The 23280-nt window shown below is 41.7% G+C and overlaps 1 protein-coding gene across 1 annotated transcript; it reads right to left on the minus strand.

Annotated features, from left to right (window-relative positions):
* Positions 1-2277: 2277 nt before the first annotated feature.
* KIN (Kin17 DNA and RNA binding protein) lies at positions 2278-23232 on the minus strand. The gene is made up of 13 exons (XM_043883338.1): positions 23051-23232; positions 18762-18856; positions 16953-16996; positions 16746-16868; positions 15674-15855; positions 14254-14302; positions 13269-13326; positions 9806-9935; positions 7866-7916; positions 6984-7052; positions 6112-6211; positions 4558-4658; positions 2278-2612 (listed from the first exon to the last, which is right to left on the minus strand). The coding sequence occupies exons 1-13, from the start codon at positions 23162-23164 to the stop codon at positions 2550-2552; spliced, it is 1179 nt and encodes a 392-aa protein (XP_043739273.1). The 5' UTR covers positions 23165-23232; the 3' UTR covers positions 2278-2549.
* Positions 23233-23280: the final 48 nt, after the last annotated feature.

Here is a 23280-nt window from a genome sequence, read left to right on the forward strand (position 1 = left end):
AAATGCTCAACATCGTACGTCATTAGGGATTGCAAATTAAAACAATGAACTACTACTACACACCTATTAGAATGGCCAAAATCATGACAATACCAAATGCGCGTGAGGCTGTGGAGCAACAGGACCTCTCATTCATTGCCTGCAGGAATGCAGAACGGAACAGCGGCTGTGGAAGTCACTCTTACCATTCAACCCAGTAACCACGCTCCTTAGTATTTATCCAAATGAGCTGAAAAGTTAACACAAAAATCTACACATGGAGGTTTACAGCATCTTTATTCAGAGTTGAGAAAAATGGAAGCAACCTAGATGTCCTTCAGTAGGTGAACAGCTAAGTAAACTGTGGTGTATCCGGATATTGTGATATTATTCAGCACTAAACAGAAATGAGCCATCATGTCGTGAGAAGATGCACAGAGGACACTTAAACGCATGTTACTAAGTAAAAGCAGCCAGTCTGCAAAGGCTTACATACTGTATGAGTCCCAACTATGACCTTTTGGAGAGATCAAAACTATGTAGACAGTAACAACATCAGTGGCTAATGGAGGTGGGGAGGGAGGGAAATGAGGTGGATTTTTAGACAACGAAACTATTTTGAACGATACCATAATGGTGGATACACGCCATCATACGTTTGTCTAAGCCCACAGAATGTACACCAAGAGGGAACAACAATGTAAACCATGGACTTTGAGTGATGATGACAGGTCAGTGGAGGTTCATCAATTCTGCTTAATTTTGTGCAAACCTGAAACTGCTCTAAAGAATAAAGTCTGTTTCTTAAAAAGAATAATAACTTAGAATGTTTTAAAAAGAAAAGTCAGGGAATTCCCTGGTGGTCCAGTGGTCAGGACTCTACTTCTACTGCAGGGGGGCTGGGGTTCAATTTCTGGTCGGGGAACTAAGATTTTGCAAGCTGTCTGGTGCAGCCAAAAAAAAAAAAAAAAAAAGAAAGAAAAAAGGTCAATATAAGACTTGATTTTAGGTGTCTGCAGTTACTCTGCTTAATATAACCATATTGGCCTCTAAAACCTTATAGGGAAAACAATTCTACAGTATAGAATCGTATTTTTATGCTTGATTTTTTAAGAATTAAACTTAACCTCAGTAACTACTTTGTGATAATTTCAGGAAGATGTTGGAGAAAAGAATGTGAGATGTAGGGATAAAACTTTCTTCTGTGAAGAAAACTACAGAGTTGATTCCAAACTTACAGATTTGGGGGAGGCCTGTGAAAAGCATCATGTTTTATTTCTGCACCATAATCAGGGCAAGCCATTCCTTATGGAAATGGCTCTTCAAATGTTAGACATGGCATAACATGAGTGAGTTACAGTGTGACAGTGACTCCAATCCCAGGATCTGAAAATGTATGACCACAGAAAGTCTTGTACATGCATGTTCACAGCGGCGTTATTCCTAACAGCCTCAAAGCGGAAGCAATCCAATTCCAACTGATGAATAGTTTTTAAAAAATGTGGTATATATCCATACAAAAGACTACCATTGAATGAAAATGAGGTAGTGACCCATGCTACAACATGGATAACCCTTGAAAACACTACACTTTGTGTAAGAAGCTGGTTATAAAAGACCACATACCGTATGATTCCACTTCTATGAAATGTCCAAGACAGGCAAATTCACAGAGATGGAAAGCAGATTAGTAGTAGGCTGCCAGTAGTCTGGAGTGACTATAGATCCAGGGTTACTTTTGGGGAGATGAAAATTCCCAAATTAGACAATGGTGATTTTCAAACAACTTTGTAAATATTCTAAAAACCACTGAAATGTCCACTTTTCAGTTCAGTTCAGCTCAGTTGCTCAGTCGTGTCCGACTCTTTGCGATCCCATGAATCGCAGCACACCAGGCCTCCCTGTCCATCACCAGCTCCCGGAGTTTACTCAAACTCATGTCCATCGAGTCGGTGATGCCATCCAGCCATCTCATCCTCTGTCGTCCCCTTCTCCTCCTGCCCCCAATCCCTCCCAGCATCAGGGTCTTTTCCAATGAGTCAACTCTTCACATGAGGTGGCCAAAGTATTGGAGTTTCAGCTTCAGCATCAGTCCTGCCAATGAACACCCAGGACTGAAATGGGTGAAATTGTACAGTGGGTGAATTACATCTCAATAAAGCTGTTCTATTTATAGTTTGACTCTTAAAAATGTAATTATATTACATCCAACTTTACTACTTTACTGATGAAAATATAAATTTAGAGTATATGAAAGATTTGCTCTACAATAGTTCTACATTATCCTATTTACAACACTTTACAATAATATTCTTTTAATGTAGATTAAAAAATCAAGGAAATACTACAAAGGCAACAAAAACAACAAGGACAAAATTACATAATTTTGATACTTCACGAGACATAATTAGATTTTTCTATAAGTTAGGCTAAACAACTACAGTAATATTTAAATAAATCCATTTGTTTTATAAAAAGAAACACCCTAACACAGTAGAGTCTTGTAATGTCTTGGTGAACACCAATTTGATGCTTTAAGATTTTAATGTGATGCTAATAAATTTTCAAACTCAGGCAAGTTTAGAAATGTCTTCGTATTGAATTCCTTCAACTCTGCGTCCTTTTAAAGGGCCCTACAAATTAAAATAATTGAAGAAGTGGTTAAAAACACACATGCACTTACAAGACAAGAAAAGGACATATGCTTCTGGATGCCAATGTGCCCTTTTCACACCCCTAAGACACCATTAAGGTAGCTAACAGATCTTCATGACTCTGAATTTTTAAAAAATACCCTATGGTGTCCTTGTCAGGAACTGGTCGTGTTTTCTTCATGCTGGGTGGGATGCATTACCACTAGATACTGTGGCGGAGACCTGCTGGCTAGTCAGTACGTCCTGTCCCCCTTCCTGGCTCCCCCTGGTCAGGCGTGGTGTGAGACGGCGCTCCGGCCCACGGAACGGACCAGGAGTGACACGGGGCTCGCCCAGGCCACGCACCCCCCACACGCAGCCCGTCACGCTCCCCGTGATGGAGGTGACACAGTGCAGCAGTGCAGGGCTCTAAACCCCCGTCTCAGATCCTTCCTTTGAAGACAGGTGAGGTCTCACTCTTGTGAGCAGAGCTGTCAGTGGGGCAATTCTAAATGAACCAGCAATTCTACTTAAATGTCAGATTCCTGTGAGTGAATTACTTTATTGATCTCGCCTACCTTAAATCCTTTATGAAAGAAGGAAGAACACTGAAAAATTATTGATCTCTGTGGCTTTCCTCCATTAATCATGATTATACATTCTTCACTAATTACACTCTGGCAGATAAAGTTTATATTAGATATGAGGGGGAAAAAGCTGGGATACAAAACTATATATATTATACACAATTTTATAAAATACAAAGACGGGGGAAAAAACAGGCTAAAATATTAATGGAGGTTATCATTTGCCTGGAGGCGTATGGGCAATTTTTTTTAAGTATTTATATTAAATTGTAATTTTCAGCTTTTATACAAGAGTATTACTGCAGACTGAAGTTTGTGTCCCGCCCAAAACTGATTCAATACATTAAAATGTGATGCTGTTAGGCGGTGGTGAGGTCACAAGGGCAGAGCCCGTGAGGATGGGATTAGTGGCCCTGAAAAGGGACCCAGAGGCCCCCCCCCTCAGCAGTGAGAGAACACGAACCAGGACACGGACCCTCAGCAGACACCCAGCACTGCCTGCGCCTTGGTGTGACACTTTCAGCCTCCAGAATGTGAGCAGTAAATTTCTGTTGTTTCTAAAGTCATCCTGGTCTATGGTAGTTTGTTATAGGAGTGTGAACAGATTAAGACAAGTAAGTATGGTATTTCTTTTGTAATCAGAAGACAAACTGCTTCAGCAATGTCAGTTATTAAAGAAACCAGGCTTATACAGGGACTTCCCTGGTGGCCGAGTGGTTTAGAAACCCTCTTCCAAGGCAGGGGTGGTGGGTTCAATCCCTGGCTGGGGAGCTAAGACCCCACATGAAGTGAAATTCAGTCACGTCTGACTCTTTGAGACCCCATGGACTAGTCCATGGAATTTTCCAGGCCAGAATACTGCAATGGCTAGCCTTTCCCTTCTCCAGGGGATCTTCTCAACTCAGGGATCAAACTCAGGTCTCCGACACTGCAGGCGGATTCTTTACCAGCTGAGCCACAAGGGAAGTGCAAGAATAATGGAGTGGGTAGCCTATCCCTTCTCTAGGGGATCTTTCCAACCCAGGAATTGAACTGGGGTCTCCCGCATTGCAGGTGGATTCTTTACCAACTGAGATATCAGGGAAGCCCAGATCCCACATGACTTGTAGCCAAAAAAACCAAAATATAAACATAACCAAAAAAAACAAAAGTAAAGACTTTTAAAAATGTTCCATGTCAAAAAAACTCTTAAAAATAAGGGGTGGGGTGGCGGGGTCGGGGCGGGGGAACCTTACAGATTTCCAAACAGGAGAGAATACAAACAGAACACCCAAACTCACAAATCACCAATTCAATGACAAAAACCATGGCACATTTTAAAAGCACTTTGAAATTTGTCTTTCTGTAAATATACTTACAGTTTCAATGACTATAGTAGCAGAAAAAGTCTTCTCATTGATGGATTCTAGGGTGCCTTCATTTCCTCTGTAGCCTCCATTTAAAACAAGGATTCTTTTTCCTGCAACAGAAAAAGAGTTAACACTTAATACAAAGAAAATGCCACTTTCTTCTACTTTCTTACAGCCAAATATAATTGCACTGCATCAACACAATGCAAGTTCTTAATCATTTATTATCTGTATGATTCTAAAGCACAGTTTGTAGATACTTCGATCACCATCACATTATAAGACTCCTCATTTTTTCCACTTATTTGTTAAGGGATGTTTTAATTTAAGACCAAAGAGCATAAGGTTCTTGGAGGGGTGCCCAGAGCCCATAAATAACCAGAAAAAATTCAGCTTACTTTGCCTCTTTTTAAAATCACAGGATGCTTGTTAGTTTCATAAAAATGTAAATATATGCCTACTGAACCATTCTATCTCTAGAATTGTCTCAGAAAAGATATCTTTTATCTGTATAAAGATCTGTACATGAATGTTCATATAGCAGTTTTATTTGTAATGGCCAAGAACTTTAAACAACCCCAATGTCCATCAGTAGGTGACTGGATAGAGATTGCCATGTCCACATAATGAAATACTCAGCAGTAAAAAGGGATCGGGTACAGAGGCACACAACATTATTCTAGATTCATCCAGAATAATGGGTGAATGTGCTTAGTGAGAGAAGCCAGACAAACACAGGACACGTGGTATGATTTTATTTCTATAAAATTCTAGAAAAGTAGGAGCTAATGATGGAATGCAGACTAGTGGCTGCCTGAGGGAGAGGGGAGGCAGAGCGGGGAGCAAAGGGCTATAAAGGAAATGGGGAACTTTGCGGGGGGTGATGGTACATTCACTAACGTGATGGTAGCGATGGTTTTCATGGGAGCAGGTATGTGCTATAACTTATCAAATTATATACCTTATACACAGATGCAGTTTATGTCAGTTACACTTCACTAAAGTTCTTGAAAAAAAAGTCCACAATTCCTAATCCATAAAATGAATTTTGTTTTAGGGAGAAAGAATAACGGGATCTGATCTGATAAACCAAGTCTGAGAGACTAACATCACTGTGCCAGCAATGATAATACCATGAAGGGTTTGGGTCAGAGGCAGACAACCTAACCACAGTGGCATTTACACTAGAAATGTGTAGGATGATTAAGGAATAGAAAAAGCAAAATAATATTAACTTTTACTTTACTATCTCAAATGGCTAAACAAATGCATTAAGAATCATCCTAACATGATTGATTTTATCCAGACATGTCTATGATTTGCTTCTGGGGTAAAAAAAAAACAAACAGATTCTAGGGAGGGAAAATTTATTCATGCCACAGCATAGCTTCCTCAGAGGACAGGTAAACAACCGCATCACCAAGTCAAACAGGCTGGTTACAATAGGCGATTACATGTTTCTAAAGAGGAAGCTCACATCTGGAACTATTGAATAATATCCAGTAGGAATGGACTCACTTCTTCCCATGGTATATGTACTAAAGGGTCTGCAGAGTGATTTACCTGGTGCTGGAATGACTGTCTCTAAATGAGTCTGGTCAAGTTTCAGCTTGTCTCCAGAGTCAATCATCTTTACGACAGCTGTGTATTTGTCAATTACTTCCTGTCATGTAAAACCAACACTTTTATAACAGAAGAGAGATGCCAATATGAAGTCCAAGGATAGAAATAAATAAATGAAAACAAATGAAATTCTAATCAAAGGGTAAGACCAACTTGTGTTAAGAGTAACTCCTTCTATTAATATCAATGGAGTTTATTTTCTAAAAGCCATATATGATCAGGCTATGGTCCTTAAAGAGTTCAATTCAAAGTTTAGTTGAGGTTTTCACTTGGAAGGAAAAGGCTGGAGATCTTAGAATAAGTCTTTAAGACATATAGGGAGAGGAACAATTCTGCCTTGTTTAAATACATTAGGAGGGCAATTTATGCAGGCACAAGGGCTGGCTGCTAGCATGAAACTATACTTAGGAAAAGCAGAAGAAAGAAAAAGACTAGAGAGCTGATTTTTAAATTTTAAAATCCTAGGGCAATCAAGATAAGCCTCTCAGGTTAAACACAAGGAAGTCCTCCTTAGAACTCTGGGGCATCATTACACTGCCTGTCAACAACGATGGGAATGCATAAGGTGTACTCACTGAATTTTTTTAAGACATGGCCATGGGCTACTATTTGCTCCAGTAAGAAAGCAAACCACAGTTTATACTATGGCTGGAAACAGAATATTTCTCCAACCACTGTGCAGTCAGCCATCAAAAACCTTAGACACACTGCTTCTGCTACTAGGACTTGGTTTTTGAGGAGTATCACAATGGCTTTACCCGGCCCCCCACCAGCTCCTTTCCCAAATTCCATCCATAACTTCACAGTCTTACCTTTACGATACCCTTCTTCTTATGATACTTCTCTCCAAGTTTTTTGGTTATAATTTTCACTATGATTTCCTAGGGGGAAAAAAAAAGATGGAAGGAACAATTTAAATTACCTTTTCTCTTTTGATCCTACATTTTAAACCACTTCACCAAAAAATCATGGTAAAATGTTAACTGTTGTTTAAATAAGACCCTTTGGAGTTGGAAGCCTTCCTGGCACAATGGCAAGACATTTTCTTAGTAATCTTTCATTTCTTCTTTCTCTTTTTAACTCAACACAGTTGATTACCAAGAGGAAAAAATGCATATTTCATGGCTGATTTCCACAGTGAAGGTTCCCTGAAATCTAGCCCTTCTACCTACCAATCTCAACTAGTCTAGGTCTTTCACAGATAGCAAAACCAGAAAATAATTCTAGGCTTAAATTCAAGGGGTCCTTACAAAAATTTGGCATTAAACTCAAGGAACATTACTGGTTCAAGAACAGGAAGCCACCCTCCAACAAAGGTACAACCAGGACTTTACAGAGCAGATGCACAGACGAGTCATTAAATGTATCTCCAGAAGTGACAGATATTTAAGAAATTTAGCCATTTATATCAAAGGCCATTTAAATCATCCACTTAAGGGCACTAGGCCCTGCGGTAAAGAATCCACCCGCAATTCAGGAGACACAGGAGACGTGGGTTTGACCCCTGGGTCAGGAAGATCCCCTGGAGGAGGGCATGGCAACCCACTCCAGTATTCTTGCCTGGAGAATCCCATGGGCAGAGAAGCCTGGCAGGCTGCCATCCATGGGGTCGCAAAGAGTTGGACACAACTGTATCAACTTAGCACACACATAAAAGCACACTTAGATATGAGAAGGCCCAGTGGGATACGTACAGGCTGCAGCCAGTAATCTGTCCGTGCAGTTCTTTTCTTCTCCTCTTCAATCTGAAGGACACATGAGACATTCAAACAATTACCTCTTTAAAATATTCAGTTTATTTCTAATAACATTCTATTTAGCAAAAGAACTCCATAAAACACACTTCACAGAAGATTGATATAATGTGCAAGCTCTGATAAACATTTTATGCAATTTATTTTTGAATGAAAAAAAGCAACTCTAAGAAAATAAGTAACAGGCAAATCAACTGACCAAGAAGATAAAACACAAACAGCCTCTATCAAGCCAATTGCGAGGCTGCCTGTCAGCATCACACAGTCCCACCCCTCCTTCCTTCCCCAGACTGTCATCAGACGGCAAACAGGTGATGTTTTCAGGGGTAAAAATGTAACTCTTATGGACCAACCTAGCACAGTGCGCTTGGGTATAGTTTGATGGCAAAAAGGAGCTTCCCTGTTTGACAAGGATGATAAAGATGTCGAATGAAGGAGAAGGAAACACAACCAGGAGACAGGTACACAGAAGGGTGACCGAAAGGAAACATGCTGACCACAGCAGAACTGCACCTCACAGCCTTCCCTTTCTCAGCTGCTCAGTTAGACCCAAGTACCAACTTCCAAAGCGAATGAACAATGCCATTCTTTGGCTGATCTGAAATTTCATTTTAATTCCACCAACTTCCCAATATGAACAAAGGATACTCTATAAACTTGGCATGTTATATTCTAAGCAGGTAGATCTAGCTTTCTGCTTCACTTAATTAAATTCAAAATGGGCTCTAAGACTTCTGCAGGGCTGCCCCTGCTTTCTCTAACGTTAGATGCCGCCACTCCAGTGCTCACTGGGCTCCAGCCACGTGGATCTTCCCTTCGGAGGTTGAAGTAGCAATCTACCCCGCCTCATCCAAGGAACAATCTCCCCACTCCCTGCCTTCAGACCTCCTTAGGGCTTCGCATTTTGTAATTACTCATCTACTGGTTCACTTGGTCTGGGATGTCTCCTTCGCTAGAGTAAAAGCTCCATGACACGCAGGGTCCATGTTTTTCCCCCTACTCCACACACGCAGGCCCTTGCATGATGCCCGGCACATAATAGCAACTCCATGTGGGCTGAACGCTAGAATGAACACATGTCACAGTGTACATGCAATATGTTATACTTTAAGCTGCTCTGACTGCCCTGCATTTTCTGTTTTTCTAATAATAGGGAAGACCAAACAGTTTCCTCCTATCCTTTTGTAAATGAAGGAAAGGGTGAGGAGCCCAGAGGAAATGACGTTAAGAGGGAAAAAAGTCAGTCTCTTGTACCCATTTATTCTTTCTCTTCATAAATTATGTGAAAATTCATAAATTTATTGATAGGAAAGGTGGTGGGGTGAAACGGAGAAACGTGCTATTTAGGGATATATTAAGAATCTTCTGCAGAATGACTCCAGAATTTCAAGTAAATTTAAAGCAGAAGTATAGCTTTAAGTCAGATAATCACAGGTTTTCAATGATTCGTCACATAAACTGACTATCTGGTTTAATCAAATTAAAAATATTTCTGAACATTCTCTTCCCAGCTAGGAGGTGTTAAGTGGAAGTTAAGAGGCCACAGAGGAGATCCCTGGAGGATGCCAATTTTCTGAGCCACCAAAAAGGTGTGCAGAGCTTTCACTTCTGGCGTCAGTCACCACGATGGTCCTTCTAAACGAAATCTACTGACCACAATTTCAGGAAGAGTTCTGCAGACAGCAGTTGAGGCACCTGTCTAGGGAGGTTCCGGCTCCACTCAGATGGAACTGCATCTGGGCTCTTCGCCCCCAGTCTGGCCTCAGCACATTTTCCTCTTTGTATTAATCTCATAATTGGTTAAATTGTTTAACTCTCCTCGGCTGGAATCACATGGTTCACCGAATAGCTACAGTGGACATGCAGTTCATAAAGCTCACCTCCATGATTTCATCGAGGGCAGACTTCTTCTTCTTCTTCTCTTTTGACGGAGCCGAGCTCTGGGAGGACTCCTTCCGCTTCACTGATGCCGTGGTCCCAATCGCGTTCAGGGCACTTGGTCCCAAAGAACTGAGGAGAAGAGGAGTGTGCTGTTAACAAAAACCGTGTAAAGGTGCAGGCTTTATAACGGGTGAAAGGAACAACGCAGAAGCAGCCTGTTAAACACGGTTAACTACAGATCAGTCAAAACAATGACGGGCATGTCCCTCACTTACAGGACTGGGAGCACCCTGAGAACACGGGGCCCTTCCTGTCCCCGCCCCCAAGCCAGCGCCACCCTACCCGTGTGCCCAAGCCACCGACAACAGCATCAGCCTCAGGGCCGGGGCCACAAGGGTTTCTTTCTACTTCTGCTAGGACCCTGAGCGATTTTCCCTACGTCCCAGTTCCCCAGCTATAAACAGGGATTATAATGTGGCCCAACTCTAGTTGGACCGCAAGGATCAACCAGGTGAGAGGTTTGTAAAACGGCCAGCAGAAGTCCAGCACATTGCTGTTGGTTCCACTTCTTTTTTTTTTTTTTTTTTTTTTGGTTCCACTTCTTTAAAACAAAGATTTCAACATTCAGCATGAAAGTTTTTATTACTCCTGATTGCCTGACGTCTTCACAGCACACATTCTCAACTTTTGAGGGCTACTATACAACCGTCACCACTGGCCCCAGGATACTACCCCCGATTTACTCTGTACACTTGTCATTCTGAACAGTCTGCTACTGACTGGATGCCTGTGCTTCAAGCCTCTGTAATTCTGCACACGCCTCTTTGTGCCCAAAACAGTCTTTCCATTTTCTCCACTCGTCGAAATTCTTTAAGATCCATTCTTTATGAGATTTCTTGGATTGTATCCTTTTTTGAACTGCCAGAGCACTCTAGGGCAGGCACCCCACTCCACCTCACATAAAGCCCTTTGTATATATGACTCCTCTCTCACAGGAGGGCAGAAACTACATATATCCATATATATTTTTTCTTTTCCCCCTGTAAAGTAGCAGTAACCATCTTGTGACCCAAATATATGCTCTATTAATATTTGCTGACTCATTGGACCTTACCAGTCTAATTAATTGTCAAATTTACAAAATACAAAACTGAGTTGTACTAAAGATGTTACTTTTTCTTAAAATTAAGCTGAATAATAAATAAACCTGGTTAAAAAATGGGCAATAAGTGATTCTCCAAAGATTATAAATGGCCAAAAAGCACTTGAAAAGATCCTTACCATCACTAATCATTAGGGAAATGCAAATCAAAACCAAAATGAAACACACTCATTAGGCTGCTACTATTAAAAAAAACACACAAAAATAACAAATGTTTGCAAGGATGTGGAGAAACTGGAGCCTTCTGTGCAAATGCTGGAATGTAAAATGGTACAGCTGTTGTGGAAAACCTTTTAAAAATTAAATACAGAATGACCATATAATCCAGCAAATCCACTTCTGGATAAACACCCAAAGGAACTGAAAGCAGGAATGTGAACAGATACTTGTAAACCGATGTTCAGAAGAGCATTAATCACATGAGCCAAAATGTGAAAACAACTCAAACGCTCACAATAGATGACTGGATAAACAAAACGTGGTCTACATGTACAAGGGGACATTACCATCGAGACTAAAGAAAGAAATGCTGATCCATGCCTAGACACAGATACACCTTGAAGACGCTGTGCTAAGTGAAAGAAGCCAGACACAAACAGACAAAATACTATGTGATTCTGCTCAGATTCATAAAGACAGACGAGCAGAACAGAGGCAACCAGGGGCTGAGGGGAGGGGCAGTGGGGAGTTATCTTTGAGAGTGCAGAGTTTGTTTGGGGGGATGAAAAGTCATGCAGATGATGGTTGTACCAGTGTGAATCTACTTAATGCCACTGAATTATATACCACTGTGATGAACTAAACAACAACAACAACAAACCCTCCCCCAAAACAAAAAATTGAGTTAGGTTAAATAAGCATTGGGCTTCCCTGGCGCTTCAGCTGGGAAAGAATCTGCCTGCAATGTGGGAAACCTGGGTTCGACCCCTGGGTTGGGAAGATCCCCTGGAGAAGGAAATGGCAACCCACTGCAGTATTCTTGTCTGGAGAATCCCCATGGACAGAGGAGCCTGGGGACAATAGTCGATGGGGTCACAAAGAGTCAGACACGACTGACTGACTAAGCACAGCACAGAAATAAGCATCATGTAGAATATGAAGGAAAATAGCAAATATGACCCAGCTCAACAGATAAATTCCACCAGATACTGGTGTCCCCCTGACTACCCTCTCCGTCTTTAAACCTCCATGACTAAAGCCGAGTGCGCCGCACATGACAAGCGGCACGTGCACTGGTGGAAGAACACATGAGGCCCTCGAGAAAAGAGAACACCGAGGGTGGGTACAAACACCTGACCGTGGGCCATCCCGGGGCTTGACACACTACAGCCTGAGCGCCAGACCCAGTCTACCGCCTGCCTTCGTAAATGAGAGCGAACCGGAACACAGCCGGGCTCATTCGCTTACGTATTGTCTGTGGCTGCTTCCTCAGTCCGACAGCACAGTTAAGCGAAGTGGTGACAGACACATGGCCCACAAAGTCTAAAATACTCGCTATGTGGCCCTTTATAGAAAAGGCTGGTCAGCTCCTGCTCAGTACCACACCCTTTAGAAGGGAAAGCGATTGCTACTGAGTGTCTACTGATACACTTACACTTTACCAGATGCTAAGGAGATAGCTGGAGAAGGCAATGGCACCCCACTCCAGTACTCTTGCCTGGAAAGTCCCACGGACGGAGGAGCCTGGTAGGCTACAGTCCATGGGGTCGCAAAGAATCAGACACGACTGAGTGACTTCACCTCACTCACTTCATACTTTATCACTGGAGAAGGAAATGGCAACCCACTCCAGTGTTTTTGCCTGGAGAATCCCATGGACAGAGGAGCCTGGCAGGCCATGGTCCACAGGGTCGCGGAGAGACGGACACGACTGAAGTGACTAAGCACGCATGCAGCAAGGAGGTAGCTGAATAAGTCTCATCTCTATTCTCAGAAAATCATAATAGAGCAGGTAAGACAAAAAGTATATACCCCAGCGAACACAGTGGGCTATGATAGAAAAACAAACACTACTGCCATAGCACATAAAGAACCACTGAGTGGAGAAGGAGTCAGGGAGAAGTTAATGTTTACCATGTGAAGCATTTCAGTAAAAAATGAGCCTTTCCTCAAAAGACAGAATCAGCTCATCACAGGCAAATAAGAAAAAAACAGTTTCTAAGAAAAAAATCAACCATTAAACAAAACAGAGATGAAAATGACAACTAGAAAAAATAACTCACAATCCTGCACCTTTTAAGATTGTCATCAACATTCCACCCAAACTCTCAAGTTCTAAGATACCTGTCCACGTGGCTCACCTTGATTTGGAAGATGCTGCTCCTGAACTACAGGCTCCTTTATTCAGATTAAACGTAACTGGAAGAAAAGAACTGGTATTCGATATATATTTGGGGAAAATTCTAGTAAAACATCAGGTAAATACCACGAAGAAGTCACACAGAAATTCATGGACATTTTGAATAATGAGAGCTGGAATGCTCCTACCCAGAGATCATAAACTCCTGTAAAATATAATGAAGTGGTGCTTACAGAGCAGGGGGAGACCTTCACTGGATACAGCATGTGGCCTTGGCCCCTTCCCCACTCCGCCTCCCCTCTCCCCTTGGTAACAGGAATCCCATTTTGTTTCCGTGTCTGTAGGCCTCACACATAGCTTGGGAGATGCTATGGTCTGAAGGGGTGTGTCCCCTCCCAAATCCAAAGGTTAAAAACCTAACACCCAAGGGGACGGGACTAAGAGGTGGGACCTGTGGGAGGGGATAAATACAGTTCTTTGGTCTAAACCAATCAAAATCATTCCATTTCCTTTCCCAGTGACTGATTTTGAGGTGGACACGAGATACAGTCTGGCCAATGACATTCAAAAGGAAGTCTGCTGCTAGGAAGAAGGTCTTCTAGGAAAAGCTTACTTGCTCATAGGGGACTCCAGAAGAGAAACAGGTGCTCTGTTCTCCTCTGGACACGCTGGGTCTGCATATGATGGCTGAAGTGCTGGCAGCCACCTTGTGTCCAGCTGCTGACAGTGTGACATCCGGAACCACCCTATCTCTGGGAGTCGGAGTCTTGGTATGGCAAAGGATTTCCTTACCGTTTAGGCTAATTTTACTCAGTCTGGTTATTTGCTGCTGAAGGCATTCCATCTAATTCCCTGTTACCACCTTTTCATTTTACTAATGAGAATAAAGCAGTCCAGGTAGACAATATGTCCTGTTCCCAAACATGTTGCTAGTTTTTGGCAGGGCCAGGATAAAAGCATCCATTTTCAAACAGGAAGAAAAGTACCTTTTTCTTCGTCATTTTCTCTGCTTAATTCTGTAAAAACAGGGACTTCCTTAAAAAAAAAAAAAAGAATTTGAAGGTTTGGTTCATAGTGCATTTACTAACACTATTCAATAGCCGTAAATTATAACTTGCTACCTAAAACAGTTAAGGTACTAAATAAGAGATTACATGTATTGTAAACATCTTCCAATAAAGACACTGTATGGGGGATGGGCGAGGAGCTGGAAACAAGCCACATGCTTCTCAACAGGAGAATGGATAAACAGACTTATATTCATAAAATGAAATGTTCTACATCAGTCAAGAAGAGAAGGCAGCACTAACAGGAAAGGACACGGTGGACGACACACACAGAACGTTATGCTGAGCTAGGAAAGCCAGACACAAAGAGAACATGCCATCAATAAAAATAAATGAATGCATGAATACATAGATAAGAAGACAACACACTCATGATTCCATCCTTCCAGAGTTCAAAGACAGGTTAAACCAACCAACAATTAATAACAGTGTGTTGGAACAGTGCTTCCTTCTCTGGGGACAAGGGGTGCTGGTTAGGAATGGGCATGAGGGACCCTTCTAGGATACTGGAAATGCTTAATATTTCATCTGGGTGGCAGCCACATGGACTATCTACTTATCTATAGGTCGATCAACCCATCCATTCATCTAAAGACACATACATAAGTAAAAGTTGATGGAAGTGTAACCTTAAGATTCACGCATGCCATACACTTTATGTATGCTACATCACAATAAGAAGCTTTTAACAATACTCAATGGCTAGTAGTTTCACATACACACTAGGCTATATTTTCCTGCTCTCACACATGTCTAGTATACAAGCTCCTTGAAGGCAGGGATTTTCATCTTCTCTCCACTACTGTATCCCCAGTGCCTGTAAGAATGCCTGGCACACAGAGGTGACCAATAACTATCTGCTAAAATAAACTCCTTGATCTAGTTATTCTAACACCTGAAACAATTTTATCATGCCTTCCCTCCCCTGTTCACCTGGGTTTGACCCAGTGACTCCTCAAGACTCCTCAGCCTGGGGGCTGTATCTACCTTTAAATATTCTTGCGTCGCCCCAGGCTGGAGCAAGTGCCGGCCCTCTGTGTCCCCACACACTGTGGTCTTCCCCAGCACTGCAATGGCTATAATTGGTTGAACTGACCTGTTCATGTCTTCACCTTTAGGTGCTGACTCTATTTTAGGGGTGAGGAAACAGGTTTAGAAGATTACACTATTACATAAGCATGTGAAGTCAGGAAGTGACCCAGGTTTGTCTCCACTCCACAACCTGGGCTTTTATACCAGGCCACGTGCTTTATCCTACAAAATGCGGTTCAAGGCCTAAACAAATAAGTGACTGTGCTTCTTCAGACCTTTGTCTATTGCATCTCTGGATGATGCCCACCTGCTCTTTCCCTTCCAGACCTCTTCTCACTTGTTCTTGAATAAATTTGGCAGTTTTTTCTTCATCATCGAGGTCCTGCTTCTTCTTTTTCTCTAGTTCCAGCTGCCGGCGGATTGTTTCAGGGTCCCTATCTATATACTGAATATACCAGCCTTTTGGTGTCTCATCCACTTTGCACAAACCTTAAAAAAAGTAATGGATACTCTTAATTTTGTACACAATCAAAGCTGAAAGAAAATATAAATGTGATCTGTCTGCAGTAATTACTCATTCATTCAAGCACACTCATTCAAACATGTTCAAATACACAAATTCATACAGTATGTGAATTTTCCATATTTACAGTTACGACATTTAGATTTTAATTGGAATACTTTCTAATATTTTTAAATAGAAAAAAATATTATTTTGGTTTCTGATTAGGTTGCGCCAACACATTTAAACAAGGGAAACATTAAAAAACGATTATCCTGCTTAGTATTTATTCAACTGTGTCTAAGCATTTAACATCCACTGAGTACATGATATTCCTCCTGACTTCACTAGCAGAAAACTTCCCCAGAAAATGGAATAAAGAAACACATTGAATAAGTAATACAATGATAAAAAAAATTTCTTCCTCTTTTCTTTTCCCAAATGTTCTATCCTATTAGAAATGGGAAAAGAGGCAGCAAATTTAAAATTTGCCTCAACAAGAGTTTGTGAAAGTGAAATGAATGTGGGGGGAAAAAACTAGAAGAGGACAGGTACTGATATTCAACCTAGCGAGTGGATGCTTCAGTGATAAATCTTGGCATGATCAAGAGAACAGCTCCAGACGCCCTTACACACCCGCAGCGCACAAAAGCAGCCCTGGAGGAGGCACTCCTCTCCACCAGTTTCTAACTGCCCTACTCAACCTCTTTTCCGTAAATTTACACAGAAAGTGGACAGAGAGGTCTGGCGGGCTACCATCCACGGCGTCACAAAGAGTCAGACACAACTGAGTGCCCGGCACATAGAATACAGGACCATCTTCTCCCTGCCCACATGCAGCCATGTAACAACCGCTCGCATCACCTCTTGTTCTCACCCTCTCTGCCCAGCCACTTGGTAAAATCCGTCAGTGTCTCCCACTGCGTGGCATTCATGTGGATGTGCTCCCGGTGGCTGATGTACTCGTTGTAAACAATGTTGTTGTGAACCCTCTTGGTGCCTGAGAACAAAATACAACAGGGCAGACCCTGAGCAGATTATAAGACTACAAAGTCACTGTGTGCACAAGACTTAAGGTGCTTACCAAAGCGTCTCCTGAGAAGTTCTAGGAAGTCATTTCGGAATTCCCTAATAAAGCAAGAAGGGAAAGCATTAAGGTAATTTCTACAAATATACAGCATCATCTTCCTGAAATTTAAGCCACCATACAGTTTGCATGAGCAAATGATATATGGAATATCTACGTGAACATCTGTTGTGAACCTTTAAACACTGAACAAGGGAAGAATCCTGCAAGATTATAGCTTTCAAGAATTCAAGTTAAAAGCTGGTCTGGAGCTGAAACTTTGTCTTGGTGACGCAGGTACAAAGGGACCATGGGTCTCTGGAGAGGGTTCTTCATGAAGTTTCACTGCTTCATGAAGTCTCAGTGAATGTGTGTAGTAACCCCATTCTATCAATAACAAAACTGCCCTTTCCACGTGAAGTTGCCACTTAACGTGCCCCTCTGAGCTAAGCACAATGTTAAGTGCCGGACAAACAAGGTGAGTAAGATACAAATCCTCACTGAGGTCACAACCTAGCAGAACCATCATAACCACAACAGAAGTGAAACTGTTGCTTGGCTAAGCTAACCTGAAAAAGAGATGTAATAAGGTATCACAGGAAGCCATGAGGGAGATGCCGGGAGGCAGAGGCAATCTTTAATCTGGGTGGTGAAGGACAAATAGAATTTTTACAGATGAAAAGGAAAAGAAGGCTGTTCCCAACCCCTACCAGCACAAAAACATGAAAGCATCACTTGGTATTAGAGAAATGACAGACAGGTAGACATGACAGTTATTTCAAATGAAGTATTCAGTATATATTCTTCTCAAAAATAAACAAAATGAGCCTGTTACATCAAGGAAAACAAATGACAATATTTGTTGCCAATATAAAATCTGAGCTTCCCAGCAAAAAGGGAAACTTGGTAAGTTAGTATCCACCACCATGAATTTGACACATTTCCTAATACTTAAAGGTGTTTCTGACAGCACTGACTGGCATTAATGAGTATGATGTTATGACACTGCATAGTAGAACGTATCACTGTTCGGAATATCAGAATACCTGTGTACTGAAATAATAACTAACATCTAATATTAATCAAGTAATGGGCACTCTTTTAAACGCTTTAAAAATATTAATTCATTTAATCTTCACATATGTGAGAATTGGACCATAAAGAAAGCTGAGCACTGAAGAATTAATTCTTTTGAAAAAGACTCTGATGCTGGGAAAGACTGAAGGCAGGAGAAGGTGACGCCAGAGGATGAGATGGTTGGATGCCATCACCGACTCGATGGACATGAGTTTGAGCAAGCTTAGGGAGTTGGTGAAGGACAGGGAAGCTTGGCATGCTGCAGTCCATGGAGTCGCAAAGAGTTGGACATGACTAAGCAACTGAACTGAACTGAATCTTCACATAAACCCTATGAAGGAAAGACAATACTTGAGAAGATACAATATCTATAGACAAACTCCAGAAGTTCAGCCAAAGTCACTCAGCTCCTGAGTGGAGAGGCCAGGTCTGAAGGACTGAAAAGTCAGGCAATCTGATTCCAGAGCTATGCTCTCAGCCACAGCTCTTTTAGAATGAAAGACAGTTTTTCATTATGTTTGATGTGGAAGGAAGGAAAGACTGAATCATGAGAAATACTTTTTTTTTTTTTAACAATTCCACACAATGATAAGTTGTCAAAAGAAGACAAAAATGGAGCATAAAGTTAATGCAGCTATCACATTAATTTGTAAGGAATAATCAGAGCCTCCAATATATACAATATTAAGCATCTCTTTAATGTCCAACTGAATAAAGCTTATGAGATAAGGATGGTGTTGAGTTACTTACTCTGAAAAATAATCCATAAATTGCTGAGGATTTTCTGAAGCCAGCAACAGCTGTCTCTGATGAGATTCAGACATACAATGACACTTAAAGCCATTCTATAAAAATGCAAAGGCAGTAGTTAAATTCTGATTTAGGTCATTAAAAGTATTTAATTAAATTAATAATAAAAAACAATAATTTAATAAATAGAAAATAACAATTTAATAAGTAACATCAATAACTTATTAATAAATTAATAAGCAATTAAACCATAAATAACTGCTCTTTGATGATAAATTATAAAAAATAATTAAGTCACTGGCTGTAGCACCCTGTTGTTTAAAAAAAAAAAAAACTTTATAAAGCTGAGTTTTGCAATCTTGCTAATCAAAGAAGAATCCCAGAAGATTAAAGAGACAGAAAAATGGCGCTTTAGAAAACAGACATTAGTAAGAAATATTACTGTGAAGTAATTAGCCTCCAACTAATAAAAAAATTAAAAAAAATAAAAAAAATAAAAAAAAAAAGAAATATTACAGGGCACAGAAAGGAAGAGTGATTTCACGTTTTGACTCTAACAAATTGCTACTGGGCACCTACTTCATACAAAGTGTTAAGCAAGCATTTCGAGGCATATAATGAAGTAAAATGGGTCAGTAGTGAATTTCCATTAGGAAAAGTATTATATTGTCACTCACTTTCCTATACTTTACTCCTATACTTTAGCTCATTACCCAAAAGACACTATTTCCTAATATACATAATCTTTATCACACTAAATCTGTATATTCTTCAGATGATTAAAAAAAATACAAGTTTTGACTTTGCATCTATGCTGCTTAACATCTGAACCTAATTCTTCACTAGTAAGAGACATGAGAAAGTGCCTCTCCTCTGTCTCCCCACCTCGGGAACAGCGCCGTCCTGACCTGCACCCAGTCCAGGACGCAGGACGGCCGCACCCCAGAGGCCTCCACCTCCACAGCGCTGTGTCTGCTCAGCCCTCCTAATGACTCACCGGGTCCCTCTGCTCAACCCCCTTCCCACTGTCCTGAGTCCAACCTCAACCTTGCTTAGAGCAGCTTCCTAATCTTTTGTCATCCACACAAGCCTACACAATTTTTGCCAGGACCCAGTTTACAGAAACTACAAGGGTTAGAGAAAGAAGACAAAAGACAACCACAAGAAAACGTAATGGTTAAAACGGAATCCTCCAGGATCACTACTGGCCTAGTGTCTTCAAGTCAATGTCAAGAAAAACAAACAGGGGGAAGGAAAGGTGCTATGTCTCAAATTTAAAACTGAGAGAGAATTAAAACTCCTAATATACCACACCACTGAGACTTTTAGGGCAGTGAAACTATTCTGTATGACAGTATAATGGTGGATATTAGTCACTACACGTTTGTCCAAACCCACAGAATGCTCAACACCAAGAGTGAACTCTAATACAAAATATGCACTTTGGTGCTAATGATGCACAAATCGCCTCACTGACTGTCACAGAAGTACTATTCTGTTGCACCATGCTGACGATCTGGAAGGCTATACATATTGAGGGCAGGGTGGGTAAGAGAGATCTTTGTACCTTTCAAAAAATGTACTTCATTTTCGCTGTGAACCTGAAAAATTAGTCTACTTTTTAAAAAAGTTCTAGTAACTAAATCCAATGTATTGCTTTTGACTGGATCTTGGTTTGAAAAATAACTGGGTTTTTTTTTTTTTTTTGCTTGTACTTTTATTTTATTTTGGTATAGTTGATTTACAATGTGTTAATTTCCACTGTGTAGCAAAGTAATCCAGTTATACACACACTTACATTCTTTTCCATTATGGTTTATCACAGGACACTGAATGCAGTTCCTTATGCCAAAAAAAAAAAGTTTTACATAGCATTCATGGGAATAATTGAGAAAGTGTGACTATGCAGTATATACCAGGTGATAAGAAGAAATTATTTATTTGACTGCATTGGGTCTTAGAGTTGCAGCATAAGGGATCTATTTTTCCATGTGGCTCATGGAGTCTCTAATCACAGACACGTGGACTCCAGGGCTTGGGGGCTCAGTGATTGTGCTTCATGGGTTTAGCTGCTCCGTGGCACGTGGGATCTTAGTCACCCAACCAGGGATTGAACCTGCGTCCCCTGCACTGAAAGGAGGATTCCCTACCACTGGGCTACCAAAGAAGTCTCGAAGAAATTTTTATTAATTTGGTTATGTGTCATGACATATACTGTGACTATGTAGAAAAATATCCTAATATTTTAGAGGAGTATATTTAAACATTTCTGGAGTTTAAATGGATGAAGCACAAACTGGAATCAAGACTGTTGGGAGAAATATCAATAACCTCAGATATGCAGATGACACCACCCTTATGCAGACGACATCACCCTTCGCAGAAAGCGAAGAACTAAAGAGCCCCTTGATGAAAGTGAAAGAGGAGAGTGAAAAAGCTGACTTAAAAACTCAACATTCAAAATACAAAGATCATGGCATCTGGTCCCATCACTTCATGGCAAATAGATGGGCAAACAGTGGAAACAGTGGCTGACTTTATTTTTCTGGGCTCTAAAATCACTGCAGATGGTGACGGCAGCCATGAAATTAAAAGATGCTTACTCCTTGGAAGAAAAGTTATGACCAACCTAGACAGCATATTAAAAAGCAGAGACATTACTTTGCCAACAAAGGTCTGTCTAGTCAAAGCTATTCTTTTTCCAGTAGTCGTGTATGGATGTGAGAGTTGGACTATAAAGAAAGCTGAGCACCGAAGAATTGATGCTTTTGAACTGTGGTGTTGGAGAAGACTCCTGAGAGCCCCTTGGACTGCAAGGAGATCCAACCAGTCCATCCTAAAGGAAATCAGTCCTGAATATTCATTGGAAGGACTGATGCTGAAGCTTGAACTCCAATACTTTGGCCACCTGATGCGAAGATCTGACTCACTGGAAAAGACCCTGATGCTGGGAAAGATTGAAGGCAGGAGAAGGGGACAATAGAGGATGAGATGGTTGGATGGCATCACCGGCTCAATGGACATGAGTTCAAGTAAACTCTGGGAGTTGGCAATGGACAGGGTGGCCTGGCGTGCTGCAGTCCATGGGGCCGCAAAGAGTTGGATATGACTAAGCGGCTGAACTGAACTGAACTGATTTAAACATTTAGAAGTGAAATATCCTGATGTTTGTAATTTACTTTAAAATATTTCAGAGAAAAGGACACAGCAAAATACTTAAAATGTTAAATCTGGGTAAAGGGAATATGGATTTCCCTGTACTAGTTTTCTGTGTGAGAATTTTACCGTGAGTAGTAGTAAAGAGAACTAAAGAGAAGTGAAAGAGAAACACTGTTATCAGTGTCATTCAACGTGAGTCCCACCTAAAGGTTCTCATCCCTCACTTGCAGAAACACTGGATTACATTATTCCAAGTGCCCAGTGTTCTTCCTTTCTTACCCAATTCAACATCCAGAGAAACACAGGATCACGTCACTAGCCTGCTGTCAATTTTTCCAGGTGCTTTTATCATTCACCTAAATAATTGGAAAAAAGTGCTCCACAGCACAGTCTACAAAGCTTCTCAATATCTGCCCCTCAGCCACTTTGCAGATAATTCACTCATTTAAAACTCAAACAGTCTCACAAGAACGGACAATTACTAGTCCGTTTTCAAATATGTTTTCAAATATGTAAACAGGTGGAGAGAAAGCAAGTAACTTGTAAGGGTACATAGCTCCGCCTCCTGGTTCTGACTCCAGAGTCCACATCTCACCCGCAGAAAACATCCCAGACCTGGCACGTCGCAGGCGCTCGACAAAGGCTTGTTAGGTGACTAGCTTGCAAGGGCTTAGTTCTGGTCTGTACCCTGATTATGTCTAAGAGCCAAGCCAAGTCTGAGACGGGTGTTGTTATTCCAGGGCGTCCAGCGCCGCAAGGCTCATCCCGTGTTTCAGGACAGCCTGACTGACGTCCGTTCTCAGGGGGGGCTAGAAAACCTTTTCATTCTTTACTCCTTTTGGGGTTATAACCTCTTTATTCTTTATTCCTTTTGGGATTATAACCTTTCCATTCTTTACTCCTTTTGGGGTGATTGGACTGGGGAGGAAGGAGGTGTCCAAAGCCGGATTCCCCGCCAGGACGGGGGATTGAAGGGAGTGGAGTCCCCGGCTCGCCCTGCGCAGCCCTCACGCCTGGGGTCGGGAGACCCAGGCCGTCGCCGCGGCGTCGGGCACCTCAGCCTGCATCCCCAGTGGGGTCCCGCCGGAGAAGCGCGGGGGTGCGCGCGGGGCCAACCCGCGCCCGCTTACCTCGTCCCGGCACTGCTTCTGGCACATCTGGCAATACCAGCGCAACTTCTGAAGCCCCTTGGACTTGATCCTGTTGGCGATAGCCTTCGGGGTGAGAAAATCTGACTTCCCCATCGCGACCACCACGACAACAACCTTCCGGGGCCAGCGCCCAGACGACCGGAAGCGGAACAGGGCGGGCGGGAGTGGGCGGGACAAATACCACCCGCCAGTCGGAAGGAGGTGGGGCC

Source organism: Cervus elaphus, chromosome 23 (genome assembly GCF_910594005.1).
Source record: "Cervus elaphus chromosome 23, mCerEla1.1, whole genome shotgun sequence".
Taxonomy (NCBI): domain Eukaryota; kingdom Metazoa; phylum Chordata; class Mammalia; order Artiodactyla; family Cervidae; genus Cervus; species Cervus elaphus.